The sequence below is a fragment of the Hevea brasiliensis genome, chromosome 9, assembly GCF_030052815.1.
Source record: "Hevea brasiliensis isolate MT/VB/25A 57/8 chromosome 9, ASM3005281v1, whole genome shotgun sequence".
NCBI classification, from domain to species: domain Eukaryota; kingdom Viridiplantae; phylum Streptophyta; class Magnoliopsida; order Malpighiales; family Euphorbiaceae; genus Hevea; species Hevea brasiliensis.
In genome coordinates this window covers 2,933,107-2,947,037 of record NC_079501.1, presented here as the reverse complement: position 1 = coordinate 2,947,037, position 13,931 = coordinate 2,933,107, and the positions used below count along the sequence as shown (strand labels likewise).

General features: G+C 35.7%; 4 protein-coding genes across 4 annotated transcripts; 3 read left to right on the top strand and 1 right to left on the bottom strand.

The window, feature by feature from the left end:
• On the top strand, positions 1-1,866 carry LOC110635922 (putative UDP-rhamnose:rhamnosyltransferase 1). Its single transcript, XM_021785419.2, has one exon. The coding sequence runs from the start codon at positions 159-161 to the stop codon at positions 1,554-1,556; it is 1,398 nt and encodes a 465-aa protein (XP_021641111.2). The 5' UTR covers positions 1-158; the 3' UTR covers positions 1,557-1,866.
• Positions 1,748-5,798, bottom strand: LOC110635921 (mechanosensitive ion channel protein 1, mitochondrial). The gene is made up of 7 exons (XM_058152443.1): positions 5,641-5,798; positions 4,493-5,324; positions 4,117-4,394; positions 3,854-3,954; positions 3,480-3,587; positions 3,124-3,345; positions 1,748-2,236 (listed from the first exon to the last, which is right to left on the bottom strand). The coding sequence occupies exons 2-7, from the start codon at positions 5,299-5,301 to the stop codon at positions 2,123-2,125; spliced, it is 1,632 nt and encodes a 543-aa protein (XP_058008426.1). The 5' UTR covers positions 5,302-5,324; positions 5,641-5,798; the 3' UTR covers positions 1,748-2,122.
• Positions 5,799-6,233: 435 nt separating this feature from the next.
• On the top strand, positions 6,234-8,708 carry LOC110635923 (uncharacterized). Its single transcript, XM_021785420.2, has 3 exons — positions 6,234-7,127; positions 7,961-8,506; positions 8,583-8,708. The coding sequence occupies exons 1-3, from the start codon at positions 6,276-6,278 to the stop codon at positions 8,685-8,687; spliced, it is 1,503 nt and encodes a 500-aa protein (XP_021641112.2). The 5' UTR covers positions 6,234-6,275; the 3' UTR covers positions 8,688-8,708.
• A 746-nt stretch (positions 8,709-9,454) lies between these two features.
• Positions 9,455-11,323, top strand: LOC110635934 (probable receptor-like protein kinase At5g24010). Its single transcript, XM_021785437.2, has one exon. The coding sequence runs from the start codon at positions 9,601-9,603 to the stop codon at positions 11,053-11,055; it is 1,455 nt and encodes a 484-aa protein (XP_021641129.2). The 5' UTR covers positions 9,455-9,600; the 3' UTR covers positions 11,056-11,323.
• The last annotated feature ends 2,608 nt before the right edge of the window (positions 11,324-13,931 follow it).

Sequence of the window (13,931 nt, the reverse complement as noted above, 5' to 3'; positions counted from 1 at the left end):
GTTATGTGTTGGCGTCACCACATACGAAAGCCTTAATAGTAACACACAAATTATTTCTACCCATCATACAGTGATAATATATTCTCTTGTAGTTGCCCATTATTCTCATTTCAGGTATTGGCCTCTTCAGCTTTTTCCGAAAGATTCAACGATTAGCTATGGCAGCTGATTTGCATGTGGCAATCCTTCCATGGTCTGCCTTTGGCCATATAATGCCGTTTTTCCAATTCTCCATTGCATTAGCCAAAGCTGGAGTTCACGTCTCGTTTGTATCAACCCCAGGGAATATTCAGAGACTCCCTAAACTTTCACCAAGTTTAACACATGTAATAAACTTGGTGGAGCTTCCAATGCCTACTCTGGATGGTGAATGTCGCTTGCCCGAAGGAGCTGAGGCCACAATAGACATCTCCTCCGAGAAGATTCAGTACCTGAAAGTCGCCTATGATCTCTTGCAACATCCCTTTAAGAAGTTTGTCGCTGAGAAAAGGCCCAATTGGTTAGTCGTTGACTTTTGCCATTACTGGGCTGCTGATATTGCTAAAGAATTTGCTATCCCACTCCTATATCTGTCTGTTTTCTCTGGGGCTATGAGAGCCTTTATAGGACCACCAGAATATTTAGACGGTGATGGCCGAAAGAGATTCAGAGCAACGCCAGAAAGTCTAACTTCACCACCAGAATGGATAACTTTCCCCTCTTCCGTAGCTTTTCGAAGCTATGAGGCTCGCAACTTTTTTTCTGGCTTCTACGGTGAGAATGCATCGGGCGTAAGTGACGCTGAACGGATTGCTAAGACAATGTCAGCTTGCCAAGCTGCGGTTGTCCGTAGCTGCACTGAATTTGAAGGCGAGTACCTGAAAATATTTGAGAAAATTCTTGGGAAGCCAGTGATTCCACTAGGTTTGCTCCCTCCAGAAAAACCTGAAAAAATAGAAATCACTGATGGAACCTGGAGGAAGACCTTTGAATGGCTTGATAATCAAGAACACAAATCAGTTGTGTTTGTTGGGTTCGGCAGCGAGTGTAAACTTACCAAAGATCAAGTCTACGAGATAGCATATGGGCTGGAGCTTTCCGAATTGCCATTTCTGTGGGCACTTAGAAAACCTAGCTGGGCTATCGAAGATTTTATTCTGCCTCCAGGATTCAGTGACAGGACATCCAAGAAAGGAATTGTCTGCATAGGATGGGCACCTCAGCAAGAAATTCTAGCACATCCATCAATAGGGGGATCATTGTTTCACTCTGGGTGGGGTTCAATCATAGAAACTCTGCAGCATGGGCTTTGTCTAATTGCTCTGCCCTTCATTATTGACCAAGGGGTCAATGCCAGGTTACTGGTAGAGAAAGGTTTGGCCGTGGAGGTGGACAGGAAGGACGATGGATCATTTACTAGAAATGATATTGATAGATCTCTGAGACTAGCTATGGTTTCAGAAGAAGGGAAGCAGTTGAGGCATCAAGCAAAAATAGCTGCTGCCATTTTTGGGGATAGGAAGCTGCATCAGAACTACATCACTAGGTTTGTTGAGTATCTGAGGAATGGAGTTTGAAAGGTAGACGCAAGGATGATGCCCCTCCTTCTGTGGGTGTAGATGTTATAAGTAAAAATATATGGTCTTTCGTGGTCAATAAAAGCTATATATGCCGTCCACCCACGGATGTAATTCCTGTATCATCTCTGTGTCACACACGGTGCTAATCGATGCTTCTGAAAGTTTTGAAAGTCCGTATTGGATGGAGATACCGCTTAAAAGGATTTGGCTACCACCCTATTTATAGAGATCCACTGTAATGAAAAATTTGGAAAATCATGAAGACAGATGAGTTACAACTCTCAATAAAACTTGCTGTTTTTGTTTTTGTTTTTGTGTTTTTGTTTTTTTTTTTCCCCTTCTCTCTCTCTCTCTCTCTCTCTCTCTGCCCAATCCCTGTTTCTTCTGCACAAGATATGATGAGTTATAACACCTAAATTCTGTCTACTTCAGCTAGCCTCAAGTCTACCTTTACATTATAATGATTTTCAATTCATGCCTTTGCAAAGCTCCATGAAGTTGCAGCAACTATAGGGAGGCAAGTGTCCAAACTCCAGCATAAAGAATCTCATTTATCTGCAAAATCACTGAGAGGTTATATCCTGCCAGGTACTACCCAATCTAGCACCATGTTCCTTTAGTATCCGGACTGACTGCAAAAGAATGTCTTGTTCCGTGGAGTACAGTTCATTTTTGCTCTATAATCAGAGGGTATTAAAGCAGGCGTTAGGAAAATTGAAAGAATAACAAAAGTGCTGCTAACACAATGAAACTAAAGAAATGAAGATACGTCCAAGCATTAAGCATGCAAAACAGAGCTTCAACGAAAGAAGAGCATATTACGACCAAAATCTGCAATTATTCAATGATATAACTATCAAGAGATGAATAGGGAGTTTATTCAGTACTCAGAAACCAAAGCGCCAAATAAGACAAATATACAACTACTTCCAAAAGTGCATCAAATACAATGTGTAGCAAGATTTTAAAAATGTCATTAAATACATGAATAACTATCTCACTCGGCTTTTAGGAGTCAACTTCATAAGAACTGATTTTGCATGAATAAAGCTTACCAGACTTGATTTGATGTGATTGTAGGAGTTTATTTAAGTTGACATATCCTAGATTATACACAAGTACTATGAATTAGGGAGAAGAATTAACTTTGCTAGTTTGCTGCCAGCAAAACTCATAAAAACTAATTTTGAACATGCATAAGCTTTCTTTATTTTATTTTATTCATTTAGAAGCTTATTTAAGTTGATGAGATCCTAGACTATGCGTAATTATCATCAACTAGTGAAAAGAATTAATATTTGCTGCTGCTGCAAAAAATTTACAACCAGTGTAGTGAAAAATTCCCCACTCTCCAGTCAATGTCCATAAAACTGGCTAAACAAGTGCTAAAACTTTTAACAATTAATTATATACTAGATGAGTTCTATCACCTCAAGATATGCAAGGGCCAGAAGATCAAAAAAAAATTAAGCAAACACAACCCTTATCAAGGTAAACCAAAATGTCAATTCTATTCCTTGCCAAAAGTATTGTAAAGTGGGGAGGAAGGACATTAGAAACTCACCATGTGTCTAAGATTGCATCCAATAGTCAATTCTGCAAAAGAGCTTTCTACTCTAGACAAGAAACAGTATGGGGCCTCCTTTTCCAAGAAAACTTTTGGGTTCAACTTTAGCATGCTTTCTATGTCCTTTGATATCTGAGGTATCTTTTCCAAATCATCAATTTTCACAGGAAGTTTAGTGGTCATAGCACGCCATTGGGCACGGGATTTATTCACAATTACCTATATATAAAGGACAGCCAAGCTTGTAGTGTAAATAGCAATTTCATAAATTCAAGTAGCATAATGAAGTAGAACACATTTACCATGGTGTCTTAGAAATGTAAAGACAATCTACAGGAGAAAAAAATGCCCACCTGACTAGAAAACAATGAATTTGGGACTAAGACAGGAAATTTCTCAGCATTGAGTAACATTGTGGTAGTAAGTCCCATTTCCACCACTTGTCCTTCTATAGATCCAGCCTACAAGAAGAAGAATAGATAAAATCCACAAATAGTCATGCATGTTTAATGAATTTTTGTTTTTGATGTTGTAGAAATCAAATATGCATTTCAATAGAGAGTTTTTCAGCATACAACTACAATAATCATTATAGTACTGTTAATAAAAGCCATTGATTGGATTTATTAACCATTCCTGCATAGCCACAAAATTTGCTTGAGAATTTTTTCTATCCATCTAAAGACAAACTTGGATCAACCAATAACAAATGACATGTTCAACTTACTTTTATTGTATCTCCAAGTGAAAAGGGTTTTGAAAACTGCATAGATAACCCACTCAGCACATTACCAAGAATGTCTCTAGCAGCAAAAGCAGTGGCCACTCCTGCATAGGATTTTAACAATAGAGAAGTCAAATAACTGGTAGCGTGTCACAAATTTTAAAAACATTTGCAAAATCAGAAAATTATTTGATTCACCATTTTCTCGACAGAAACTGTTCTTTAACTGAAGTGAAGGAGGAGATGTGATTGACAGTGACACTCACCTCCTATGCCACCCACTGTTAAAATAGATTGCACAGCCACTCCACACGCCTCAGCTAAGGCCATTAAACCAATAACAAAAAGACCAATAGAAGAAACTTTATCAAGAGTTAACATCCTTTCTTTGTCAACCAATGATAAACTTTGAGCACCCAATGCACGGCTAAACACATTTGTTTTCCACCGATACAGAAACCATACAAAAGAAAGAACAATTGCACCCCTCCATCCCTGTGCCATGTACTGAGATGCTATAGTAGTTGGTGCCACCATCATGCCACTACAAGTCAAAGCCATCACACATAAATGAAGAAATAAAATCATAACAGACACTTGCAAATCCAAAAATGACAAAGATATGGAAGTGGAACCACTAACATTTTTAAAAATGCCATAAAGGTAACTAGATATCGCACAGGATCCTCTAAAGCACCCCAAAAGCTTTTCTCATATGGAACCGGCGCGCCAGATAAGCTTCTAGATAGCAAAGAAGCAGGAGTTTGCATAGCATATTTGTGAAACATCCTCAAGAGCCTAGGCATCACTACCCATGCCAATATGGTACCAGTAATAATATAACCAACTGGAACAATCACATCTTTAAGATAAGGATGTGAATCAAGTAATTGCTGACCATAGGGGATCATTTCATCATAGACCTCTTTAGTCTTTTGTCCAGTATAAGTCATTGCATCCACTGCACTTCGCCAAGAGTCTCTAACCTTCTCAATCCAGTCAATTCCAACATCACCACCGTTACCAACATCCACATCACTCCCACTAGAAGCAGCAGAAATTTCAACTGACCCAGTTTTGTCGACTTTGCCACCAGAAGATGATGAAAGTGATCGATAGCTCAACATGGAGCTTACTGAAATATAAGGAACAGTTCTTCCAAAGCACGAATTGGGTGATGATGCGCTTGAGAATACGGATTTGACTTTGAAACAATGGGTAACAACCGAAGAATCATAACTCAGAATTTTAGGATGAGCATTTTCCAAATTCTGAGCGAGTTTAGATTCTCCTTTGCAGTAATCTTGATTTAAAAAAGCACATAACGATCTTATAAGACTTTGATTAGCACATCTTGTACAACTTGTGAACGGGTTAAATGGCTGCAGCTTTGAATTAGGGTTAATGGAACTATAAACTGACTTTAGCGTTGAAAGCCTAATTCCAGCCATTAAAGCTACTCAGTAATACCAATCTACAAAAACATCATCATCAAACACATTTCAACAGTTAGGAAATTTTAAGAAGACAGAAAAATCGATAGTATTGTGAGATTTAGATTAAAAAATGTACAATACACTAACCGAACAGAAAATTAACCTTCTAATTAATGTATCGTAGCAATGTTATCTAAGAATATCCATAAACCCTAAATTTCTATCTGAATTCTGGGAAAATGCAGATGAACAAAAGTACATAGGCTAATTTCCATTTCATGAACAGTCCATTAAAACACTACAAATTGAAGATTCTTTTTCTTTTATTCCAATTTTTCTAAGCAAATTGCTTACCAGGGCGTGATGGGGGTGAGTTTTGGGCATGCCAGGTAGCATGTTCTTTGCTTGGGAAGGTTTACCAGAGAGACAGAGTCATACCCAAAGAGACAGAGATGGAGAGAGAGAGGCTTGTGAAAGACAGCAAGAGATGAACTTAGGAGTAGATACCCTTTAGATGCAAATTGTTTTACGTTCGTTGGATGTAACTGACCAGTCTCCGTAATATCATCCAACGGCCAGCAAGTTATAATTAAAAGTTAACTTTATAATCATATATATCTTAATTTTATCTAAGAATTTTTCTACATATATTAATCACCGGATGTTTAGATCACTGCATGGTGGGGCCCATACAATGAGTCTAAATCGGTCAATTTTTTAACGTGAGATTGAAGTAATTTTGAGCAAAATCCCATATTAAAAGCATAAATAATAAATAATAATAAACAATAAATGACATGTTTAAAGGCGTAGAGGTTGATAGACTTCATCTTTTATAGAAGTCATACTGCATTTGGATTCTTCCTAGTAGTTTTGCAGCCTAGAATCTCAGTTATAAATTGACTCTATAGTTTCTTCCTTCTCTAACTCTACAGTTTCTTCTTTTTCTTGTTTCTGCAGAGAGGGCGCATTGTTTCTGCAAAGAGAGAATGAAAGATCAAGAAAATTTTTTATGTCATCTCAATATGAAAACTTCAACTACCCTTTCAAGATTAATGTTTAGTCTTCTTCTTTTGATAGCTGTTCCCTATCTCTTCTACTCCATTAACTCATTAAAGATATTGCGTTCTCCACCCAACCCATCACCTCTTCCTCTTAGCCTACCGGTAACTCTACCTGTGCACCTAAATGTGTCAACTTCCGAGCCTCTCCTAGAAAACCCTAAAACCTTGCACGAGAACACAACTCTCCATCATATAGTTTTTGGAATTGGAGCCTCTTCTAAACTATGGGACCATAGGAAAAACTACATCAAGTTATGGTGGAGACCTGATGAAATGCGAGGCATCGTTTGGTTAGACGAGCATGTAAAGAAAGATCCAGATGATGATAATCTCTTGCCACCAATAATGATATCGAGCAACACGTCAGATTTCCCTTACAAAAATCCGAAAGGTCACCGTTCTGCGATTCGGATATCGAGGATAATATCAGAGACTTTGAAGTTAGGAATGAAGGATGTGAGATGGTTTGTGATGGGAGATGATGATACGGTGTTTGTTGCAGATAATTTGGTGAGGGTTTTGTCCAAGTACGACCATAATCAGTATTATTATATAGGGAGTTCGTCAGAGAGCCACTTGCAGAACATATATTTTTCTTATGGCATGGCTTATGGAGGTGGAGGGTTTGCTATAAGTTACCCATTAGCGAAGGAACTGGCGAGGATGCAAGATAGATGCATAAAGAGGTATCCTGAATTATACGGGTCAGATGATCGAATTCAGGCTTGCATGGCGGAGCTTGGAGTTCCACTTACCAGGGAACCTGGATTTCACCAGGTTAGCTTTTTTACGTTAAGTTTTGAGTTTTGTTGAGAGTTTTTGCCCTGTCTAATCTCCTGTCCTAACTATCAAGTGTTTTTTTTTTTTTTTCTTATTTTCTTGAATGGATCGTTTGTTATCATGGTTGAAAATTGGCTGAACAATATGTTTTTCTAAGCACTTGACATGAACTAAGTTAAAATATAAACCATTTTTTTAGATAAGGATTAAGAATTAATGGTTTTATTTTTTTAAATGAGCGACTATTAAATTAATTAAGTAAAGTCTCTTACAATTAAAGCCCAGCTTTATAGTTTAAATGTTTGAGAGATTATTGTGTGTTCTACAACATATGTTCTCTCTTATAAGATATGGAAATTTTTTAAAATATTTTATATAATTTGTAAAATTTTTAATTTTAATTATTTAATATTTATTTATTTGACTTTTTTTTAACAATTATTAATGTGAATTAAATGTATGTAATTTTGTATTTCAAATTTTTGACTTGTATATTGTTAGCATTTCTTTATATTATAACTACTTATGCCATACTCATTTTATTCAATTATATATCAGAAAATATTTATTAATTTACCAAATAATTATTTTTTTAAATATTTGAGCAAATTAATTATTTTATTATTATATTACATTTTAAAGTAATTTAATTATAAGATTTTATTTTATAATTTCCTCGTTTTTTAGGATAATATTTGATTTACAATTTGGTCTGTGTAATCTCTTCGTTTCATAGTTATCTCTTTTTTTCTCAGTATAATCTCCTCCTTTCATAATTTTTTTTTATTTTTCTGATGCTTGTTTGCCATTATTTTGTTTTTGTTGAACAGTATGATGTGTATGGTAATTTATATGGGCTGTTGGCTGCACATCCAATTGCACCTTTAGTTTCCCTACACCATCTAGACCTAGTGGAGCCCATATTTCCTGATATGGATCGGATCCAATCCTTACAAAAACTCAAGGTCCCAATGCAATTGGATTCTGCTGGGCTCATGCAACAATCAATCTGCTACGACCAGACTCGACAATGGACCATATCTGTATCCTGGGGTTATACGGTTCAAATTTTTCGAGGCATAATTCCTCCCCGAGAGATTGAAAAGCCAGCTAGGACATTTTTGAATTGGTATCCAAAAGCTGGATACAAAGCTTTTGCATTCAATACACGGTCATTGAGCAAGAACTCATGTCAAAGGCCCTCCATATATTGTTTGGCTGATGCAGTATATACTGGTAATAATAAAAATGGCACAGTTAGCATGTATGTTGGCCCGAACATTTCTAATCCAGATTGTAAGTGGAAGATTTCCAATCCCTCTCAGATCGTTAAAGTGGAGGTTTATAAGAGGCCTGATCCCTATTTTTGGAATAAGGTAATTAACCAAATTATTTTTAAATATATTTCCATATCTTCATTTATTTTTCTTTTTAATTTTTTTTTTTATGCAGGCTCCAAGAAGAAACTGTTGCAGAATCTTACCAACTAAGAAAAAGAGAACTTTAGTGATTGATGTTGGGGAATGCCAAAAAGATGAGGTCATTGAAATACGGTGATTTGCCTGAGTTTTTTTTTTTTGTCTTTTTTAGCTATAATTGTTAAAGAATATTAGTATTTCTGTAATTTAGATGATGAGAATCCTAATTTAAAATTCTAGCTGATTAATTAGGAGTTAATTACATGATTTAACTTTATTAGATCAACTTCTCCAAAATTATTTATTTATTTTAATTTTTTTGACCTTATTCTCTTTTAGTTTTGATCAGTATTCGATACTCAGTATAATATGCATTGCGTTTAGGGCAGTGAAACTGTTTTTTTAAATTAAAAATTGTTACTTTAAATATTATTAAAAAAATAATTTAAAAAATTATTTTAATATTTTTATAATTAAAATTTATTAAATTTATTTTTAATTATTTTTTAATATTTTTAAATTAATATATTTAAGAAGTGATTTTTTTAATAATAATTTCAACATCAAAGTAAAATAGGTTGATAGTGGTTTTCATAAACTACTTGGAAGCCCAATTCATTTATAGGTTAATTGGCGCATTTTCATTGATGTTGATCTAATTATCACCACCATAATTGAGAATAAATTATTATTATATGTTAAACTTCGTGATCAAATTCATAACTGGCTATATGATTATTTTTAATTTATTTATATATATAAAAAAATGCTGTGTGAGTTGCGAATCTTATTCGGAAAACTCACCGTTTCATCCAGCCATTTGTGGTGGTCAAAAGACTCGAAAATTATTTGTGGGATCTTAAGGCCACAGCTAAAGCTAAACGCGTAAAACGCTCATTGTGCTCTACAGATTGTCCGAACGCGCAGACTCCGAAACGCAGGTCTTCTCGCTGACTCGGCTTCTGTTACGCACAAAGCACAAAACCAAAGAACCCTTTACCCGCTTCTTTTAACTCTTCATTCTCCAATTCAATTACCTCAATTCCTCTTTCATGGAGATTCCACGCACAAACCTTACTCTCTCCTTCATTTTCCTCTGTCTCACTCTAGTCTCTGCCCTCTCCCTGTCCTCCTTCTCCCCTACCGATAATCATCTTATCAACTGCGGCTCCTCTGTTGACGCTGCTGTTTACAGTCGCCACTTCGTTTCTGATGACGACTCCTCTAATCCCAACTCGCCGCTCCTCTCTGCCACCCGGACGATTCCACTTGCCAACCAAAAACCGGCCCCCAGTTCACACCAAATCTACAACACGGCTAGGATTTTCAAGAAACCTTCCAAGTATGCTTTCGAGATCAAGGATCCAGGAACCCACATGGTACGCCTTCATTTTTACCCTTTCGTCTCTTCGAATTTGGACTTAAACTACGCTCAATTTCACGTTCTGGTTAATGGGTATGTCGTTTTGAGCAATTTTACTGTGGCGAATGTAGCGACCCCTCTGGTTAAGGAGTATTTTATTTGGGTTGAGTCAAATAAACTTGTTATTACTTTTTTGCCAACAAGAAGGAATGAATTTGGGTTTGTTAATGCAATTGAAGTGATGTCTGCACCTAAAGATTTGATTGCTGATATGGCAATTCTTGTGAATGGCAATAAAACTGAGAAATTTGATGGTTTAACCAAGCAGGCTCTTGAAACATTGTATAGGGTGAATGTCGGGGGTCCAAAAGTGACGCCATTTAATGATACAGTGTGGAGAACTTGGGTTCCCGATGATGGGTTCTTTGAATCAAGTGAATTGTCGAGCAGGATCTATTTCAGTGGTCGAATTAAGTATCAAAATGGAGGTGCTAGTCGTGAAGTTGGTCCTGATTTTGTATACAATACTGCTAGAGTAATTTCTAGCACAAATGCTTCGATCCCCGATGCAAACATGACATGGGAGTTTCCAGTGATGGAGGGTTATCAATACCTTGTTAGATTGCATTTCTGTGATATTGCTAGCATGTCGCTTGGTTTGCTGTATTTTAATGTGTATATCAATGGGCATTTGGCATATGAAAATCTGGATCTTTCCTCTATTACATATATGCTGGCTTCCCCATTTTATGCAGATTTTGTTGTTGATAGTGATGGCTATGGGTTTTTAAGAGTGAGTGTTGGACCTTCAAACATGAGCATGGTACACACAGTTGATGGTATCCTGAATGGAGTGGAGATCATGAAGATGAGTAATTCAGTGGGTAGTCTTGATGGGAAAATGTGTGCAGGGATGGTATTGAGAAGTTGGCCAAGAGGGAATTTTGGTATTTTGTTTCCTCTAGTTGCTGTTGTGTGTCTGTTGTTGAGCTTATCCGTGCTTATGCATAAGAGGACAGTTGGTACAAGGGATTCTGTTGCCTGGTCTAAATTGCCAACTGATGTCCCAGAAGATAATGTAAAGCCTAGCAATGAATATTTATCTGGCAAAGTTGATGTTTCTTCAAGATCAACAGATTTTTGAATGATGCAAATGGTCATGCAATAGTAGGATGATGGTGTTCTTAGTTTCTTACTTTGTGCTATTAAAGGTCATGGATGGTTCTATAACTTCTAATGTAAAGTCTCTAATTCTAAAGAGAGCTTATTGTACTTGGAGTTCGTTGAAGAGGGAATTTGCGAGTTGTATTTACAGCATATAGTGTATTGGCAAATAACCTTGGCGTCTCATCGTTGTTGTCTTCCTCTGATAATGGATTGCCCGTTACTATAAAGAGGTTCTTTTCTTACCATATCTATGCTACTTTAGTGTTTGTATTGTGTGCTATGATCTTCTACTTCCATATTGTCAAGATGTTAGGTTTAGTTTTTTTTTTTTTTTTTTTTTTTTTGAGGAATAGAAGTTGATTAGAAAATTAAATGTGTTGGATTATCAGAAAATCATGACTTGTAATGAGTCATCCAGATGCTGTTTTTTTCCTAATTCCAAATCTGACGCCCTAGCCACAAATGCATTGCAACAAATAATTGAATTTAGAACCATTCTAATTTCTATATATTTTATATAAAAGAAATAGATTTCCATGAAAGCAAGCTAAGCTCCAGGCTAGCTAGGTTTGCCGTTTACCACTTTGCCTGGCAGATACCTGTCTTCATATGTGTTTGTTGGGTCATGTACACGTGTCTCTTTGAAATTCATTTATTCATAGGGGATGAAATTGCCTTAAAGATGAGCGAGGATAAGGACCGCAAAGCTGGAATTTTCTGATGTGATGATATCCATTTTGTGTGAGGTGTATAAATTTAAATATATTACATCAAAACATTTTCATTATTCATCTAGAAAAATATCTCTAATTTTAAATTTTTTTATGAATTTAAATTTTAAATATAATAATCATCTAGTAAAATTTTACTTTAAATTTTATAAAGAAGATAATTATAAAATCAATAATATTAAAAATTATTATAAAAAAAATGGAATAACTGTTTAGATCACCAAAGATGATGAGCATGGGCATGGCTATAAGTTAATAGAAGATTATGAGTTAAAGAATTGCACTTTCTTTATTCATATATTCTGTCTTTAAGCATTAGTGATGTGAAAACGAGGTTTCAAAGAGCATTTTTAAAGCGTTTTAATGCTTACGAAAAAATGGGGTTTTCAATATTCATTGATATGATGTAATATTTATTAAATCTTGTGCTCAAAAATGCTATTTCAAAAAGCATTTTTCTTGGTAGCACTCTTCTTTTTATAATGAACAAAAAAAAATGCTTTCTAGATTGACGTTTTCAATGATAAATTAGAAAACATTGGTCTTGTTAACGTCTTCTTGTATAAAACATTGTGTTAGCAAATTGTTTTAGATTCAAACTACCAAAGTAAATATTTTTTGTCACGACCTAACCTATGGATTGGATCGGTACTAAGATTTGGGTCAGCACTAAGACTTAGTCAGCCTAAAGCTCCCGAGACCTGTAGTAAGCCTAACTATTCCTCAATCCATTCCTAAGGTCCATTTGGTCCCAATTTCAAGAATTCAACCGGACAGAGTCTGGCCATAAAATGGATCATTCAACCGATAGTTTTTGACTCGCCCGACCTGTAAACACAATATATAATAATTTGGGGAGCTCAGCTCACCCACCCAATCCAGTCATACATGCATTTAATATTCTTATAAATTCAACATAATATTATATTACATATCCAAATTACTTAAAATACTCCTAACACATGTGGAGTCTAAAATTTAACTAAATTGTATAAAATACATTAGATATTACTAATTGACCTGCGAAGAAGAAGAGCAGGTTAGTTACAACAAGTAATCCTCCTGTAGCCTGAAAAAATAAGATGAACAGGAGTGAGCGTTCGACTGAGAGAGTAAAATACTAATTTTAACCACAATTTCTATAGTTATCTAAAGCTAATGCATTATAAGGAATGGAATGCAACATCATCATAAATTTCATACAAATCAAATTATAACAGTAAAAAGGCAATTTGAAGCACTCACACACCCAATACTGTTCAAACAGTACATATATGGGAGCTAATCCCCTATACAGCCCTCTTAATCCAACATCTACCAGTGAGTGTCTCTCAAGTCGGGCTTTCGCTTAATAAACCAAATGCGGGGGCTAGTGAGTATCTCTCAAGCCGTGCCTATCCTAACTTATCTATAAAGGACTGGGTCCCAACGAGTATCTCTCAAGTCGCGTCTACCCGTCCTATCCATATTCAATACCACACACCAACGCACGCACACGGCTCCAAATTACCACAAACAACATTCATGGCACTTTATCAATTGAGAATATAATATAAAACATGCCTAGTGTTTAACTACATAGATATATATATTTATAAGTGATGCATGGGCATGCCTGAACATATAATAATATTTAAATTATAATTAAAATTAATATTTTACTCACAGATTTAAACCAAAATCACTGTGGCAGAGGAGGAAGGTTGTCTCGACTCATTTGACTAATTTCATTGTAATTATTTAATATATTGACTCAATACAAGTTTGAAAAAAAATCAAAGACATCTTAAGTTGTGCCAAAATTTCAGCAGAGTCTCCCCTATACTTAGGACATACCCAACCTGCAAAAGGGTTCAAAATGCCCTTCTATATCCACAAGTCACATATCCACAACTCAATCACATCACATGACCCCTCCTGGGCCCATTCAACAGTTAACACCCACAATTTAAAAAATTATAATTTAGTCCCTATAATTACCCCTTTTTGCAAAAACTACCCAATTGAGCTCTAAAAATTTTAAAATTTTACCCCGTGGCCCTTAGCAATATTATTAAGCTAATGCAAAAGGAATTGTATTTTTCTGACTTATCACGAATATTTTATAGATTTTTAATCGAAA